Source organism: Homarus americanus, unplaced genomic scaffold, assembly GCF_018991925.1.
Source record: "Homarus americanus isolate GMGI-L3 unplaced genomic scaffold, GMGI_Hamer_2.0 scaffold4060, whole genome shotgun sequence".
NCBI classification, from domain to species: Eukaryota; Metazoa; Arthropoda; class Malacostraca; order Decapoda; family Nephropidae; genus Homarus; species Homarus americanus.
The window spans coordinates 649,628-669,439 of NW_024746161.1; the positions used below are offsets into that span (position 1 = coordinate 649,628).

General features: G+C 40.5%; 1 protein-coding gene across 1 annotated transcript in view; it reads right to left on the minus strand.

Moving 5' to 3' along the window:
* Positions 1–19,812, minus strand: part of LOC121878952 (putative sodium-coupled neutral amino acid transporter 7) — a 77,693-nt gene that overhangs the window by 33,670 nt on the left and 24,211 nt on the right. The window contains exon 3 of the mRNA XM_042385404.1: positions 6,079–6,159. Within this exon, the coding sequence (XP_042241338.1) occupies positions 6,079–6,159 (81 nt within the window). The remainder of the gene's footprint in view (positions 1–6,078; positions 6,160–19,812) is intronic.

Genomic DNA, 19,812 nt, shown 5'->3' on the forward strand with positions numbered 1-19,812 from the left:
CGGACCTTAAGCTAAAATGCTGGTCCACCCACTGCTGGGATAAAACACCAGCGTCTTTTTGGTCAAATGTAACATCTCCACCACTAGTGTGGTGGGGGGAATGCAACATTTAGCTTCAGACATGAAAAATATTTACCATTTACTGCCAGTAAACAATGGAAACGTAAAATTTGTACCAATTAGTAATGAAAAGTTGTGCAGTTCCTTCAGCAAATGAAGCTCACCAACTTACAAAAGGCTAAATTACCTTACAACGTGTTTTCAGTAGTCTATGTTGAAGTTCTTAGCACAGGCTAACTTATCATATCATATACGGTATCACAGTTCTCATTGATCTACAAAAAATACCGGTAATAAAAACCTTTTTGATATTTCACACTTAATATAATACCTGGTAATCTACTTCAACCTCCTACTGTTTACAACGACACATGACGCACCACCAGCTGTTGAGTATCAGCTACACGGTACACGTGTCTTTCGAATCGTTTTCAGTTAAAAAACTGTTACATCACACGTATATTTTACCTTAATTGTGCCTGAATGAATATATTCTCGGAAATAAATAGTAGTTTTGCTGAAACGTGATGTATTTTAATGTAAAATAGGATAAAATACATGACGAAAACAAAAGACTTTACCTAACCTTCCGATGTTCTAGAGAAGTTACTCGTTTTTTTAATAGTTTTTGGTTAAAATACTGTTATATTACAATGGTATTCTATTCATACTGTGCTTGATATAATGCATTCACGGGAATGTAATATTTTTGCTGAAATGACGTACGTATTACAGTGGAAAGTGGGATAAAATCGTGACGAAAACAATGACTTTGAAATATAATGCAATATTAACCCCTAAATCGGTTAATTCGGACAATTGGCTAAAACGGACACCCTTCCCCCCCCTATTAGTTCGAATTAACGAGGGTCGACTATACTGTACCATATTAATGGTTAAGTGTGTGGAAGACCACAGCACACTAACATCATCAAGAAATCTGTTTTGTTAACTTTCTCAACACCTGAATCAGACAGGGTCAAGTTTGTGTCCACTTCTAACCTGAAGTTTGGGTTAAATTTGTTCACATGATAGATTTACGGTGTGCAGGGACTTTTTGACACAGAAGCATTGCCTTGAGAACACATGTAGATTTATTTAGGGGGTTTACCCTGAATTTTTTTATTATTACATAAGGTAGTTTAACCAGACCAATGAGTCTAAGAAAGACTCTCAATCTGAATTGGTACCAAGTTTGTCACTGTGCCCTTTCTAGTTCCTAAGTTATGATCATTTGACTATGTTGAGTATGTTGGTGTTCAACAAAAGTAGCCATATCAGAATTTTGGGTGCAGATGATCCCAGTGAGTAAAATAGACATGTCCAACATATCAGATTTCTCACAATTAGCCAAAACTGATATCAAGTTTGTCATTCTATGCATTCTAGATCCAAAGTTATGGATTTATGGTTGGCTCAATGTTTTCCTATGCATATTGGTGACCATCTTGGATTTAGCCCTTAGCAGGTGAATGTCTCCTATGTAAAAAAAATCTGCATTATTATTGAATATTAAGGATCATATAAGTCAAATCAAGTGTCAAACTTCGATCATCCAAAAGTATACAGGTCAACGGGTTACATGCGTCCGACTTATGAACATCTGTCGATACGAATGAGGTCCCATAAAGTTAAACCTGAAATTTATAGTGTATTCTGTTTACCTGATGACTTATTTTTTACTTTCATTAACTGTATTTCGCTATTCTATTTCTTTCCTTTATCTTAAATTATGCGATTTTAGATGTATATAAGGACTTAGGCTATAATATACAGTGATATCCCCATTAACCGTAACAATTGGTGCAGAGCACTTCCGGGGATGAGAGATTTCCGGGTAATGAGACAACTTTCTCAAACCCGGAAAAATTCCTTATCCCCGGAACCTTTTCCGGTTACTGGAAAAAGTTCCGAGGTCGAAACTGGACATCTTGCACAGACGGAAACTAGCCCACTTCCCCAGAACAGAACGTTTCTGGGTGCTGGGGAAGGTTTCCTCGAGTCTAAACTACTGGAATCTGTAAAGACAGTTCTAATTATGTGAGAAACTTATTTCTTTACAATAATCATCCAGAACAATTTATCTAAAAGTTTGGTTAAATAAATATATTGAAAATTTCACAATCTATAGGATATGAGCGTAGGTAGTAGGCAGCTATCAAACAGGGAGGTACTACCGCCTGAAAAGATATTGAAAGCATAATGTGTTGTCTAATGGTAGATCCTGCTGCCATATGGCATCACAAAAATTGTAACCAAGTCCGAGGTTGCTAATTTTTCTTCCTCATTTACACACAATTGCAGGGTTTTAATTGTTTCTCTTACTTTGACAACACAACATACATACAGTAGAGTGAACCCTCGAAGATCCGGAAGAAAAGGGTGGACCACCTGTCCGAAAAAGACGATTGTCCGAACCTTCCGGTGAATATACTAAATGTATAAAAAAACGAAAAATAATGATATAAAAAACACCAAAAATGCAGTACATATTATCCTGACTGTCATGATCATAATGACGCCTAGCCTGTTAAAACCTATTGATTCATATTACGCTTACACGTCTACAAAACCTTCTGAGTCTCCCAGTGGAAACGTCCTCCGTTTTCTCTGTTTCTTTGATGACGTCATCGAGATGTCGTATTTGTGTTGACCGAGTTTGTAAACTCTTTTGGCATCTACCGAGGCCTGTAAACCCTTTTTTCACCTATGAATATCAGAGACCCTGATAATCACAGTGAAATTGTTGTAGGGTGGTTAACTAAGGAATTAGTTAATATTCCTGAAGGGAACTTTTGAATCTGCTCCTCGTGTTTGTAGTAAGGTGCTGCGTGTTGGGACCTGCTTACCGGGATTGCCATCCAACCTTTTGTGATCAATTTAATTCTTGCTTTTGATAGCACAGTAAGAGCATTGTTTGTAAAGAGAATAGTAGGGAATGGAACTGAGTTCGTAGTCTTCAAACGTCAGTGTGTACAGTGTGCAAGTGTTACAGTAACGTAGTTAATGTGCTTTGAGTGAAGCATTTTACATCCTTAATGTCCCTTTGAAACGTTGATGTTCGTGTTCAAACCGTCAGCAAGCCGCCACGATCCTCACCCACAGGTCCCTATCGCAGCCTAGGCCGTGTCTGTAGCGTGGATGACATATCCACTAGTCTGTGGAGATGTCTGAGGTCCAGTAGAATCGGTTATCCCCATGAACCTTGACCGTCAGAAGCTCCACTACCACCTATGGGCCCCATAGCTGGCCAGTCTTCCCCTAACGCTATGCCCACGTGATGACCCCGGATCATCAAGCTCCACAAACAACTGTCAGCCCCCATCATTGGTGGATGAGTACATAGCTCAGTAGGGCTATTGGTGTGGTGGTGTTATTCCACCGTAATTATCAGAGTTTGTTGGAAGGTGCCACTTGGTGATGAGACTCCCATGGCGGCCGCTTGAGTATTGCCCTTGGGGTATTGAGTGTTGTACTGGCAAGTGCCACTAGTTTTAATGGTGCTTAGGTACTGTAAGAGTTTACAGTCAGTTCTGCTATAACGCAATAGTTGTGTTCTTGTAAAACATCGTGTTATAGAAATTCGCATAATAGAAATAACAGGGCTTATGGAGAAAATAGGGTTAGGTGCAGATTACTACTCGAAATCGAAAAAAATTTAGTAGTTAGCCTAACACAAAGGATAGCACAGTCTAATTAAATGTTACATTCATATCTAATAATGAAATCATAATGTAAATGTAACACTTTACCTTGAAAAAATATGAATATAACTTGATGGGGGAGAAGGGTGATTTTGAGGTAGATAACATCGAGCTTCTCTTCAAGGGTTATAGCCTTTCTTTTACGATCATCACCGGGAATGCGATCACCAGAACGCTTCTTGGAGATATCCTTCTTTACCATATTCACAGTTAATACCACAAAATTGGAGAAATAGTGAGCAAAAATCGCGTTACAGCAAACAAGCGTTCGCGTTATACAAATATCGTTCCTCTCTTCATAAATCGCGTTAGAGCCAATTCGCGTTGTCAAAACACGCGTTATAGCAGAACTCACTGTATGTGTGTTATGGTGTGTGTACACCCAGTAGTGGTGCAAGTAAATTGAGCCTGAGGGCATGGTACCAGGAGTTCCCATTTTTGGGTGCATACAATGTCTTTTCTGTAACCATTTTTGTGTTTTAATAAACATTTTATTTGTATGTTGGGTATATTATTCACCTATAGTATTCACCGTTGTTCTTTCCCTAATGCTCAATACTATACTTACATGTACCCATGGGCCTTCCTCTCGCGTCATGCTACCAGGTCAGAGTATTAACGTAAAAGTTGTAAGAGTGCCAAGCCCTTAAAGGGTGGCGGCTTATGTTGCGCGTTCCTACATGACAACTGAGGTTGGTTATACAGACTTTTTCCTGTGAAAAAGCCATAATTTTGAACAAAATATTACTGTACTCACTTTGTACTCAAATGTACTACACTAAAGGACTAAAAATTTTATCTCTTGTGCAAACTATGGGATGCCCATACTCAAATCATTCACTCTCTTCCAAGGATTCCAGCAATGCAAGTTATATTCTGCTCAGTTTAGTCTGTGACAATTTATAAGATAAAAACTTTAAGCATAAAACTACCTTCACCTTGTTTTGGGAATGCTTCTTATGGAGGCTTCTTAGCCCAGAACCCCCAATTTTTTTGTCCAAATCTTCCGAAATCCGGACTTGTGGGGTCCAAATATTCGAGGGTTCACTGAATATCGTTTCTCACTATTGATTTTTTTTTTGTGTGTATTTATTTATGGTCCTTTATTACATTATATTATATTATATTATTTTTTAATTTTATATATTTTTTTTTATAAATTTTTATTAATTATTATTATTACTGTATTATTCTTATTACAGTGCTATCTCTGCTAGTCGGAACAATTGGCATAGAGCACTTCAGGGAATGGGAGATTTCCAAGTAACGAGACGACTCACTCAAAGCCGGAAAAAATCCCTCATCCCCAGAATTCTCCTGAATTTTCTGGGTAATAGAAAACTGTTCTCGGAAGTTCCAGAAATTGCCCATTACATCATCTCTTCAACCGGGAAAAATACCCTCAATCCCAGAATTTTCTGGAATTTTCCACGTAACTGAAAAATGTCCTCGGAAGTTCCAGAAATTGCACCTGATTTTCATCTCTCAAACCCGGAAAAAAATCTCCCATCCCCCAAATTTTCAGGGTACAGTATTGGGCAAATTTTCTTGGAATTTTCCGGAAAATGTGCCCCTCGGAAAATCATTCCCAAAGCCAAAATTACCAGGCTATGGGAAGGATTTTCCGAGAAAATTTCAATTCAGGCTATCGAAGAGTTCCGGGTTTGAGGGATTCCGGCTAAAGGAGATATTACTAATATTAATAGTATTATTATATTTTTGCCCCTAGGCCCTGATGTGGGTCATTGATCTGTGCCCTGGTGGGCTAATCCTAGAAAAAAAAATTAAGCTGAGTGTTACAGCAAAGACTTATTTTCCACTCCCATGGAGCTGTGGGGGATTAGTGGGTCTTGTGTAACTGGCCTGACCTGATGCAATGTCAGGCCTGATTTATGTACTGTACAGCCCTGTAAATGTATTCAACACATATCATTGTCTAAATCAAATGTAAGTTTGTATATTTTCAGCCACTGGCTGCAACTCTATTAATAAACCGTTTACTAAAATTATTATTATTATTATATGCCATGCACACCTGTTATCATGCCATGCACACCTGTTATCATGCCATGCACACCTGTTATCATGCCATCCATACTGTTATCATGCCATGCACACCTGGTAGTATGCCATGCACACCTGGTAGTATGCCATGAACACCCGGTAGTATGCCATGCACACCTGGTATTAAAAAAAAAAAAGGAAGTGTCTTTGACTAAACATATTTACTCAATCCAAGTGTAATTTTTTTAATGGAAATCGTTTTGCAGCACAATCCAAAGTATTAAAGCCATCAAACTTATGATTCACTGACCTCCTGATAAGTTTTACAGTTGCGTTCACTGGCACATCTTGTGATAATGACGAGAGACCCAAGACTTAATGATGTAAACACCTGAAAATATAGAAAACTTATTTGTTTATGACAATCAGAAGATAATTCTGTTTTCTGGTTATAAGTAAAATTAAAGTCATTAATTTGTCCGGAAAATCTTTAAACAAATATCATTACGTATTTCCATATACAGGTACTGGACAGGTAAACCTCAATTTATGATGGGGTTACGTTCCTGGGATATGCTCCCAGCTAGGCCAACACACATATATGTATCACACAAAACCTACACTAACAAAATAAATATAAAACATTTAAACACTTCCACATCATTAAGAACAAGCATGGCCGCTTCACAATCTCCAGCTTCACCCCCAGAGACACGGTTTTCCTAGGCGCCTTGGCCTTCCCAGATGCAGGAACCTTCAGCAACAGAATGCTAGTCATGTTCAAAGTAACACTGCTCACTTCACAGTCACATAAACAGAGCAAAAGCACTTCGATCACAAAACCTTCACAATCACAGTACAGTTGTACCCCGCTTAACACGGTCAATAGAACCCACAGGGTACCGTGTTAAGTGAAAACCGCGCTAAGTGAACAACAGAACATGTGGGATTAATTCCAATAGAAACTGGCCCGACCCCCAAACTCCACTTTTTGACGACACACAACTATGTTGTAGTAAAAATTTTATCTTAACTTTATGATGGTATGAAAAAACAAGTAATATAGAAGAGGTTAGGTTAGGAAAAATAAAGGTTAAGTTAGGAAAAATAAAGGTTAGGTTAGGAAAACTAAAAGTTATGTTGAACACTTACGTTAGTAGAAGAGATGGGTCGGCGTACGGGGATGGAGGCTGGTTCCGAGGCAGAGGGCAGGCTACTGGCCCTCAGGTGAGTCACCATCACTGTCACCCACACTTGTTATGGCCTCCCTGACAAATCCCTCAAAGTCATCTTCACTGACTCTACCTCTGTCACTATCACTGGCTTGGGCTGGCTGTGGTGGGTTGCGGGCGAAGAACTCGGTTATGCATTTTTGACGGCTGGTGTTTATGTTGTCTTGATACACCGTGATGTACGGCTCCATAGCCTGCACCAGCCGGGTATGGAAGACTTCATAGCGGTCATCGTCATTGTCGCGGGAAAGGAAGGACTTCATTTTCTCTGCACACTCCATGGCACCCTTAATATCACTATGACTTAAACTGTGTTCTTCGGAGAATGACGCACCTTCTTCCTCCTCTTCACTGACGTGATCTTCTTCCAACATCTCGTCGGCAGTCACTTCAGGATCTCTGATCACCTCCAGGATGTCTTCGTTGGTGGTCTCGGAGAAGCCTTCAGCTGTAATATTGAGCGCAGTTTCTCTGGCAAGGTCCACTGCTACTGCAACAGTCTGAACCTCACTAGTCACAGGTTCACTCCTCCTCTCAGCTGGTATGCCATGCAACACATGTCTCCATGCGTGACGAATTGTAGCAAGAGACAGCTGATCCCATGCCTCCACCAAGAAGTCTACAGCTTGTTTGACGTTAAACTTCTTCCAAAATTGTTTGACGAGAACTTCTTGAGTCACCACCTCTTGTTCCTTGTCCTCGTCGCTTTTACTCTCGCTGTCGGTGTCATCCATCTTACGCAACTCATCCTTGGTGTTGGTAGAGTCGTTCAGGAGCTTGAACTTCTTTGCAGAGTACACAGCTTTCACATTGCAGATTAACTCCTGGTCCATGGGCTGGATTAATGACGTAGTGTTGGGAGGAAGGAAGACCACTTTTACATTGGGGTGACGATCCATAAGTAGGGGCGAGTGTCCAGGTGCGTTGTCAAGGAGCAACAAAATGTTGAATGGAACATTCTGTTGCTCGCAGAATTTCTTCACGTCGGGAACAAAACAGTTGTCAAACCAGAAGAGGGACAGAGAAGAGGACATCCACGCCTTACGTGGGGTTAGCCAGTGGACATTAAGCTTGTTCATGTCCATATTCTTATAGGCGTGCGGCTTGCGGGCTGTGTGAATCACCGATAACTTTGGTTTACAGGTACCGGAGGCATTGGTGGTAAACAGGACGGTGATGCGTTCCTTCTGCATCTTCCGGCCCCGAATCTTGCTGGCATTCTTTACAATGAAGGTCTTGGAAGGTAGCTTTTTCCAGAAAAGACCAGATTCGTCCATGTTAAACACCTGAACGTCGGTGTACTGTCCTTCCTCCATAATCTCACGTAAGAACGGAGGAAAATCTCTAGCCACCACACGGTCAGCACTCGCTTCCTCACCACCAATGTTGATGTTGGTGATCTTGTTCCTCTTCTTAAACCTATGCAGCCAACCAGAGGAAGCAGTGAAGGGTTTGGGCTCTGCAATTCCCAGCTTACGTGACACTGCTGCGTATAGTTCACATGCGTACTCCTGCACTGAGCGCGTGTCCACCGCCAAGTTGCGTCGCGCCTGACGAATCAAATAACTCACCAGCAAATTTTCCACTTTTGCCAGCACCCTGTTCTGGCAATACTTGATCATTGAAGCACCTGCAGACTTTTTGATTTTCATGTGCTCTTTGATCTTGGCTGCATCCTTCTTGATAGTGCGAATCGTAGATTCGTTGACGCCATGCTGGCGCGCGAGATCAACTTGCCGTGTTCCTTTCTCCAAATCTTGAATGATCAGGTATTTCACTTCGTAGCTTAGACCACGGCATGTCTTCTCGGGCTTAGGGCGGCTGGGTCCAGGTTAGGAAAGGTCTCTCTCTGGTGGCGGTGGTGGTCCGGCGGAAGCCATTTCACAGAACAATGGATTCACGTATACACGGAGTGGCCTGGAGGGGTGAAACTGCCGCGGCTAGGTGAAGCGTCGTCTTTCCTCCCACCCTCCCTCCCTCCCCCGGGTGGACACGTCATAATACTTTAAGCCAATTACAGCTAGCAGCAGAGGGGGGTAGGGATGCATGGCCAATCACAGTCCGATATGTCATATGACGTCAGTGATAACGCAACAGAGACATGCACTGCGCAACCTTACCGCGCGCGGCTTGCCCAGGCGGAGGGAGGAGGCGGGAGCAGGCGGGTGGGGCGAATCTAAAAATAGCGTCTCGAGCCGGACACTCTCCGCGTATACGTGGAAAAAACTCGCGTGAAGTGAAAGTTCGGCTCTAGCGAGGCACCGCGTATACGTGAAATCGCGCTAAGCGAAACCGCGTTAAGCGGGGTATTACTGTAAATGTGAATAAGAAATAAAAATAATAATAAATAAAATAAAATAAAAATATAATGCATTGCCATTTGGCATCATTTCATGGGACACAAGACAGAGAACAGTTGAGAGATCACCCATGCCTATCCCCCCCCACCCTCCACCGTTCTGTGGATTAACTCCAGTACACGTAAAAAATTCTTATTCCCTTTTTGTTTTGACCTTATGATTATTTTATTTTTGCACATTATGTATGAACGGTTGTGTGTGCATGTTAGAGTAAAAAATAAATAAAAACACCATATATTTACGCAAAACTACGAGTTGAAAAAGAACATTAACACAGCTCATAGCTTGGCCTGGTAAGGGGTGGCTAAGATCCCCGACACTGCACCCCTCTCCTGTTCCCCCCCTTCCCCTCCAACGATTACACACTAACACCTGCAAACATAAGATATTTTTATTCTCTTTGTTTTTCAATTTGATGATAATTTTTTTTCTGCACATTCTGTTTGAATGATTGTGTCTACCTGAAATCCTGAAATTATGTGTTGAATAATAGCATAGCTCAAAGCTCAGCCTCACCTGCTTTGGATGTTACTGGGTCGTGACTAGGAGACTTGGCTACACAATAAGTGCCATCTCCATGGATATTATTTCTAGTTTAGGATATAATTTCTCGTTATCCCTCATTTAGCAATCATTTCACAGTAACGATAGGTTTTTCAGGAGCGCATCCCAGTTGTTAAACAAAGGATACCTGTACAGTATTAAGTATTCTGCACGTCGGCGAGTTTGGCTGGACGATGGCCATCATTAATGTGAATTTTTCTTTTTTATCGTAAATAGGGAGGTGGTCTTAAAACAATGCCATTGTTAAAGCAAAATATCATACATAGAGAGACCATAAATCGAGGTTTACCTGTATACAGTACATGTATAGTCGGGGTCAAAAGTCTTGAACACTTGACAGTATTTGGCATGTAAGTACCTGAAGATCTTAGGTATTAAGGAGAGTTTTATCCCATTTTGTGGTTCAGGCATAATATGTGCTGACAAGTAGTGTTATTAGTATAACCCAATCATATATTTATAACTCAGAAGAAGATGCCAGATATTGCTAATTGTTCAAGACTTTTGACCCTGACTGTACAATACTATCTATTGATGTTTAGTTTCAGAATACAAGTACAGTACTGTAAATCCTGATTTACGATCATCTATTTTATGATATTCCATGTTAACGATCCTTAAGTTTAAACACCCTTGAACAATTTACGTTTGGCAAAATCCACATTAAAGACTGTTATCATGAGGATAAACTCGCTGACACAGATGTATAAACACTGGAGAAGCACATCCTTCCCTTCACTTTTTCAAATCCCAGATTACCGATATGAGCAAAAACTGCTTTTGCCATCCTCCGCACAACGTCACCTACCCGCACTCCACCCTGTGTATTACAGTCTTACTCTTTGTTCCAATGTGATCTTTCCTGCCCTGGATCGTGTAACCAATGTCATTGTTATTTATCATTGTATAGCCTTGTGATCGCTGTGATACTTTGCCGTTATTGTTAAGAGGAGAACATTTACATTCAGATTTTGCTGTTTTGGTGACTGTGAAGTGAACAGTGTATATTATCTTGCATAGCCTTTTTATCGCTGTGATAATTTGCCAATTTTAGTGATTGTGAAGTGACTTTGCTCTATTTTGGTGACTGAAGAGATCAGTGTAACTGTATAATTTTGAAAATGGCTATTAAGTGTCCTACTGGCTCTTCTGCCTTTGGGAAAGCCAAGGCTTCAAGGAAGACTATCTCTCTGGAGCCAAAGCTAGACATTGTTAAGCAGCAAGAGAAAGGAGAAGGATCGAGAGCAGTTGGTGTGGTGCAGTCAACGGTCTCAACAGTAAAAATCCAAAAATACGGATGCCAGAAATCCGGACCACCCGAGAATCCGGACTTTTCGAAAACTCAAACTTTTTTTTTTAATTTAGCGGGCTTTTATGATATAAAAAAGGTAAAGAATAAAATTCTAGAATTCACAGCTTTTTCTTTAAAACTGCTCGTTTTGATAAATGAAGCATGCTATATTTGCTAATGAATAAACTATCAAAATGTACCTGTTCATCTCTTCTTTATTCCTCCTTAAATTTGAATTTTAAAAGTACTGCCTGAGAATCCGGAAAATCCGAAAATCCGGACGGACCCAATCCCCAAGCAGTCCAGATTTTTGGACTTCTACTGTATTATAAAGAAGGTGCCAGAAGTGAAGGCCATGGTGCAGAATGTGACCCCAAGCTCCAGTTCTAGGCCCCTGAGGAAGTGCGAGCCTGTGACGGAGAGGCTACTGCAGGACTGGTTTCAAGACCAGAATCGATGCTGGTTGCCTATCTCCAAGGTGCTCATCATGGAAATGGCTAGCAACCTGTGGACGATGCTGAAGGCAGAGAATAGTGAGAGCAGTGCCGATGAGACCCCTTTCAAGTTAAATTATGGACAATTTCAATGGTTCAAGAGGCGCTCCAATCTCCACAAACTTTGTCTGACTGGTAAAGCAGCCAGTGCAGATGTAGAGAGTATTGATGCCTTCCCAGCACTCCTGAAGGCAAAAGAGGAAGAAGGAAGATACACCACCTAGGAGGTCCCGAACTTTGACGAGATGGGCCTGTTTTGGAACAGGATGAAATCGAGGACTTTTCTGGCCAAGGAGGAGAAGACTGCGCCAGGCTTCAAGGCGGCCAAGGACTGTCTTATGCTGGTGCTTGAAGGCAATGCTAAGGGGGACCTTAAACTTACTCCAATACTGGTGTACTGCCCGGAGAACCCTAGAGTTCTTAGAATTTCATTTAGGAGCACCTCCCAGTCATCCGATGCTCCGAGTAGGCCTGGGTCTTGATGGAGTTGTGCCAAACTTACGTGGTTGGCTACCTCTCCAAGCACCAAAAGGAGTACACCACCGAGCAGAACATAGCCAACCAGTTTCTCCTGATCGTCGACAATGTGCCTTCGCACCCGCCTACGATAAGTGAGAAGACAGATAACATTACTGTGATGTTCCTGCCCCTGAACATCACCTCACTCATCCAGCCAATGGATCAGGGCATCATCACTACATTCAAGGCCTACTACTTGAGGCGACTGATGGCGCAGCTGTTTGAAGTGACTGATGGAGAGGGAAAGCTGATCAAAGAATTCTGGTGCAGCTACGACATCAAGCATGCTATAAGGCGCATCAACAAGTCATAGAAGGAAGTCATACACAGTCGTATGATCAGCATGTGGAGGAAAGTTAGGCCTGAGTGCATGCATGACTTTGGCAGCTTCCCCGATGTTGTAGCCATACACCATGACATCATTAACTTCTCCCAGGAGGTCAGCTTTCAGGAGGTAGATGAGGGGAATGTGGCCAAAATCTTGGAAAGCCACTCCAAGGAGCTCAGGAGCAGCAGGCATTGGAGGAGTCAGCTGATGAGGCTGAGGAGGATAACCCTCTGCCCATGATGCAGACTTGGAAACATTTGAGCAATTCCATTGACTATGTCAACTCTGACATGGAGATCCTGACTGAGAATGATCCCAACTTCAACAGGAGTGCTTCACTGAAGGCAGCGATGGAGAAGCCGTTGTTTTATTACAGGGAATGTACCTGGAGAAGACAGACAGACATCCATCACTTCCTTCTTCAAGTCCCAGTCACAGTCAGGACTGTCGACATCTGGGGTCAGCAGCCAGGAAGGGATCTCTTCATCAACAGCTTCTCCAGACCCAGCCAAATTCTTCACCTTAATTAAAGCCAGGCCGAAGTCTACAACTCCAGCACCTCCTTGGACTCCGATTCCAACTCAATCTCCAGTCTCTCCACTAACCTCTCTAGACCCCCCAGAGGCTGTGCCAGTGTCAGTGATGTCACCACTCCATCAATAAGAGTTCCCTTAGCCTCAGAGGGGATATGTGATGACGACCATGCTTGTTATTATTGTGGTGAGTAATGTTTTTTTTTTATTTTAAGAGTAGGATCGTATTTTCTGTGCATGGTGAGTGTTGTATATATTCAATGAGAGAAGGATAATTTTTTCTGTGGGTGGTGGGTGTTGTTTATTTATTTTTTTTCTTAATTAGTGTAGGATCGTTTTTTTTTTCTGTGTTACATGTCTGTGGTGGACAGGCCAGGAACATATCCCATTGAAACCTATGTTAAAAGGGGCCCAATTTATGTTATTTTCATTTACATTAGGGGTTTCAGGAATGCAACGCTATTGTAAATCGGCGGATACCTGTACCGTACTTTCATATTTAAAATTAAATCATATATCACCTCAGCCAAAGAGGGGTTGTAAGGCTTCAAGACATTAAGTTCCTGTAGACTTGTATGTAACCTCATAGAAGGAGAGAGCACTCACCTAGTTCAAGGTTCAGCCATAAATGAGGAATTGATCCTCATCCTACTATATTTCATAACAGCTAGGATTAAGAAACTATGTATTGCCAGTAAGTCTAAGAACTAATGTCCCCAGGCGCCAGGGCTACCTGGAGTGGCCGACTTTCACATCCGCTGAGGGATTCCAATATAGTAAACACCACACATAAAGAAGCCTATAAGAATCCTAAAGAAAGAATATTACAGGCAGATGAGATGACTCATAAAGTGAGATACACACATTGGACATCTGCCGTGGAACTTTCCTGAAATTTCACACCAGACAACTCCCTCCCAGAGAAGTGAAATATTTCTTACAGTACATTTATTTATTATTTTTTTATGGGGATTAACCAACCATATATAAAAACAGAAATGGAAAAAAATAAATAAATCAAGATGGAGAAACGATATACAGTGGTCCCTCGGTTAACGAGCACAATCTGTTCCAGCAGGTTGCTCGTTAACCGAAAATCTCATTAACCGAAACCATTGTTTCAATGGGTTTTTAGGTAATTGGTTCCAGCTCACTGAAAATTGCCTAAATTCAACAAAAAAGGTAGAAAAGTTCACTTACTTTGAGGTGTGTATGTAGAAGGCTCCTGGATGATGATGATGTGAATTTGAAGTGGGAGGTGGAGGAGGAGAAGGGAGAAGAGAAGGAAGTGGAGGAGGAGGAGAAGCATTTTACTGCTTCTTGGAAGGTGAGTCACCTTCCATGAAAATGTCAGGAACCTCTGGACTGACAGATTCTCCACCATGAACATCCTCTCTCCTTCTTGAAGTGGAAGGCTGAGGGATAGCATCTTGTTCCCTCTGCCTTTTACTGAAGAAAGTGTCAATTGTGGTCTGTGGGGCATCTGTCCTCCTCACCATTAACTTATGTTTAAAGAAGGAGACCACTGAGTCCTCAACATGACACAAAGTTAGTTCAGTTTTTCCACTTCTGGGTGCTTTGAAGCCAGTTCCCTGAACTTCTCCCAGTAGTAAATCACATCTTTCAACTCTTTAGTTGACATATGGTCATCACTTTCAATTTCCTCCTCACCACTGTCAGCCTCTACCTGTAACATCTCATCCAGTTGCTTCAAGTCATCAGGAGTAAGTTCCTCCTCATGAGACATCACAAGCTCTTCCACATCCTCCTCCTCCACTTCAAGGCCCAATGACTGACCAATGGACACAATCTCCTGGTCCAACTCTGTTTCTTCCTCAAATCCCTCAAAATCATGGACTACTGATGGCCACAGTGCTTTCCATGAAGAAATGAGGGATATAGTGGAGACTTCTTGCCATGATGACACAATCAATTTTACAGCCTCCAGGAAGTTGAATTGTGTCTTCCAGAAATGTTTCAGTGTTAGTTCAGGATCATTGGAAGTTGCCTGATGACACCTCCTAAACATTTTCTTCATGTACAACTTCTTGAAGTTGCTGATTACATTCTGGTCCATTGGCTGTATGATTGATGTAGTGTTTGGAGGCACAAACAACACTTTCACAAAGTCAAATTGATACTCCAAATTTCTGGCAAGGTCAGGGTCATGACCAGGAGCATTATCCATGAGGAGAAGAGCCTTTAAAGGGAGTTTATTGGTGGTTAGGTAGCTCTTGACAGAAGAGCAAAACACATCAACAGCCCATTCATTAAAGAGCTGTCTTGTCACCCATGCCTTACGGTTGGACTTCCAATAAACTCCAAGCCGTCCTCTTACCACTTTTTGGTGTTTGAACACCCTGGGGTTCTCAGAGTGGTAGACAAGCATAGGCTTCAGTCGGAAATCCCCTGAAGCATTGGCACCAAGCAATAGAGTGAGACGGTCTTTCATGGGTTTATGCCCAGGTAAAGAGGCTTCATCTCTGATGATGAATGTTCTTTTGGGCATCTTTTTCCAGAACAGCCCAGTTTCGTCCACATTGAACACTTGCTGTGGAAGATAATTTTCTTCTTCCATCATTTTTTTAAATTCATCTAAAAACTTTGCTGCCCCTTCCTTATCAGCACTAGCAGCTTCATCATGCCTAACAACACTGAAAAAGTCACTTCTTTTCTTAAATTTTTCGAACCAGCCTTTGCTGGCCCGAAAATCTTCAAATTCTGTGCCTGAAGAACCAGGTTGATCTGTCTTTAAATGTCCGTAAATCTCCCTGGCTCTTTCACAAATGAATTCAGTAGAAAATGAACCACCTTTCATCTGTTTTTCCCTAATCCAGATGACAAGTAACCTCTCAGTTTCTGCAATTAGGGATCTACTTTTAAACACACTTGTAGATTTGTCTCTCACTTTCATTTCTTTAAATTTGTCTTTCTGTGCAAGAATTGTCAACACAGTTGATGTCGACATGCCATATTCTTTGCATAGCGCATTTGTTCTAATGCCTTCTTCATGTTTTTTTATGATTTCCTGCTTGGTTTGGATTGAAATTGCTTTTCTTGATCTCTTAGGCCCCATGCTGGATTCAAACAATGTCAACACGTGCTTTTTAAAGTTAAACTTGTTGTAAATAAAGAATATTTTCTTTAAAATAACACTGCACTGCACTATATATTGTCAATATGCAAAATAAATTTCAAAATGACCAATAATTTGCTTGGAAACACAGAAAAAAGCATTTAGTTGAAGAGAGTCTCAAGCAAGATGTTACCTCCAGTGAAAACAGAGAGAGACTAACGCCTGTTTGCTGTGTTAAGGGGCTGGATGCCGCGCATTAAACTAGTCACTTTACCTTCAATTATGTTCAATAATTGTTAAAATGACTAAAAAAATTTATATTAAACTTTTAAAATTATTGAATATATAAACTTCTTGATATTTACTAAAATAGTAAGGAATTTAAGCCCTAGAACCAATTAATGTATTGGCGGACTAATACTACAGCTGGTTGACCGCCCAGTGCAAGCCAAAACTTGTTGAGGTCGGCTCGTAAGAAACTCGTTAACCGAATTTAAGAATCTTATGGGAGGTAACTTGTTAACAGAAATCTCGTTAACCGAGGCGCTCGTTAACCGAGGGACCACTGTATCCGGTACAGCATATGTTGTGTTGTCAAAGTAAGAGACCCTGCAATTGTGTAAATAAAGCAGAAAGTCATATCAGCAACCTGGGACTTGGTTAAAATTTTTGTGATGCCATATGGAAGCAGGGTCTACCATTAGACAATACATTATACTTTCAATGACTTCTCAGGCAGTAATACTTCCCAATCTGTTAGCTGCTTCCTACCTAAAATTATCATGAAAGATATGTTGATCTTCAAACTAGGAGATTACTGAAGATGGCAACAGTGAGTTTTGGTTTTCTAGCCTACTTGCCAGTAAACCAATCAAGAAAACACTTATTGTAGCTGCCTGTAAATTTCAAAGTGCTGAGCAGTACCTTTCTGTAATTGGATCTAAAATGGCAGTCTTGATAACATCACCTTGTAATCAATGTCAAACAAATGAGTGGATCAGAACTAGTGATGAAAAAAGAAGTACAGTAATACCCCGCTTTACGCGATTCTAAATTTACGCAGTACCTCGCCAGATCCGTTGTTTCCATTTTCCCGTGTGATTTTATCAAGATATACAGTGGGGTATGCTATAACGAATCTAATTGGTTCTAGAACCTTGTTCGTTATAGCATTCGTTCGTTATAGGATTAATCGGTTCCAGGCCCCCAAATACAACCACTTAACACTGAAAAATATATAAAATTGTAAAAATTGTAAAAAAGTGCATAAATATGCATCTAAACCTCTGAAATAAAGAATATCATTAATATTTGAAATAAAAAAACAATAAATTAGAAAAAAAAAATAAATAAAAAATTAAATAATTTTCGTTGTAGGAGTTTCGTTCGTTATAGCATTCTCAATTTTATAGGTAAAACCGTTCATTATAGGAATATTCGTAGTAGGATCCGTTCGTTATAGCATACCCCACTGTATGTATGTATGTATATATATATATATATATATATATATATATATATATATATATATATATATATATATATATATATATATATATATATATGTAACCGGTCGGAATTTACTGGACTTTATTTTCTCACTTGACTTGGGGTTTATTAAAGATTATTAGATGGTAATGGCAGTGGAAGCGCCCCTTAGTGAGAAATCCCGAACCAGCACAAGAGCACTTAAATTTACTAACAAAATGAATTGTCCGTGACCCGTGGAAGGATAGCGTCTGTGACTGGGATGAATGAGACACACTGTAAAATTTAGACACTTATATTCCCTCCAACACTACAAACACAATCAAATAATGGTACACCAATATGCGCACCTCTTAACTTGAACTTAAAACACTACTCTGGGGAATAAAAGTTATACATGATATAGAAATTATTAGAAACTCAGGCAACAATAAATTTGAAGTATTAAGAAATGTTGCTTGCACACATGAAACAGGCCTTAAGGGCTTTCACAGAATAATATCCACCACTGCGGAAGTGGTATAAAAATAAGAAATTATTAATTCCACCATGAATAGGCCTAAAGGGCACTCAATATAATTATGTTACACCAACAGATGCAGGCCTTAAGGGTTTTCAACAAAATAATATCAGTCACTGAGGAAATGGTATTAAAAAATAAGAAATTAAATACTCTACAATGAATAGGCCTTAAGGGCACTCAATATAATTATGTTACACCAACAGATGCACACCTCCTAACCTAACTTAAACACTACTCTGGGGAACAAAGGTTATATCTGAGATTGAAACTATAAAGAAATTTTAAATGCACACAGCATACATTAGTAACTGAAAAAATAGTATTAACTACACACAAAAATATTGTCACTATTATAAAGACGTTACTGAGTCCAATACCCGTGAACCATGCTCCCTAACCTAACACACACACAGATTCCACCTGCACTCCGTAGTCGTTTAAGGCACAACCAACAGGCACCCGTAGTTGAAGGCCCAAATCAGCCTTTCTCCACCTTGGAAAGTGTACCTCTAAACTCCACTGACTCTTGGCCCCAGTGTGCGACCCTGTATCACTCAGCTAGCTTCACTTTACCCCCCCGGTACATCCATAAAGCGGAAGGGAGTGAGCCAATCAGACCTTGTACAGTTGAGAGAAGCTTTAGCTTCCCGTTAGCAAGAGGGTTTCACTAAGCTGCTTGAAACATGTGGTATTGTGAGCCGAGGTAGAGGAGAGCTGATGACCCCAACGATCGTCCCGTCGTCAGCTGGGCACCCAGACGGCTAGATTCCCTCAAGAGATCCTTTGATACCCCGCTAAACAGTGACAGGCCTACACTGATCGGTCCAATGGCGACAATCGCCACCCTCAATCATCAACGGCAGTCTCAAACGGCAGTCAATCTCTCGCAGTCAAGTGGGTTCTGGCGGAAACCCTGAAATGAACTCACTGTTAGCTCTAGTTTACTTTATCACTGCCCTATCTAAACCCTGTCTGAGATTGAATGAGACTTACTTGTTATACTGCAATAGCGCAGCACAGGTGACTAGACCACGTGACTATTTCTGTGGACGGACGCGCAGGGATGTCCTGTAGGTCCAATCGCTTTCACGTGACTGAGGACCAGCCAGCGTCGCGTCTCTCCAAGGCGCTAGCTTAGGCCTACGTGACATATTTTCCGCCTAACTAATAACTCCTTGGGACACCCGTGACATTATTCAGACTGATAAACGATCTATAATAATTTCAAATTCAATAATAGTCCCTTAACTTCATGAATCGCATCATTATTAATTCGGCAAATTACATTTAATATCACTTAGGCCTAGTTCCACAACCTCTCGCTATGTGCAGGGAGCGCTCTCTTCCCTCCGACGACCTTGAAAGCTCAGTATCGCCAATTGCGCAGTGTTTGAAATTACTCTGAAATTTCTGAATATTACATATATATATATATATATATATATATATATATATATATATATATATATATATATATATATATATATATATATATATATATATATATATATATATATATATATATATATATATATATATATATATATATATATATATATATATATATATATATATATATATATATATATATATATATATATATATATATATATATATATATATATATATATATATA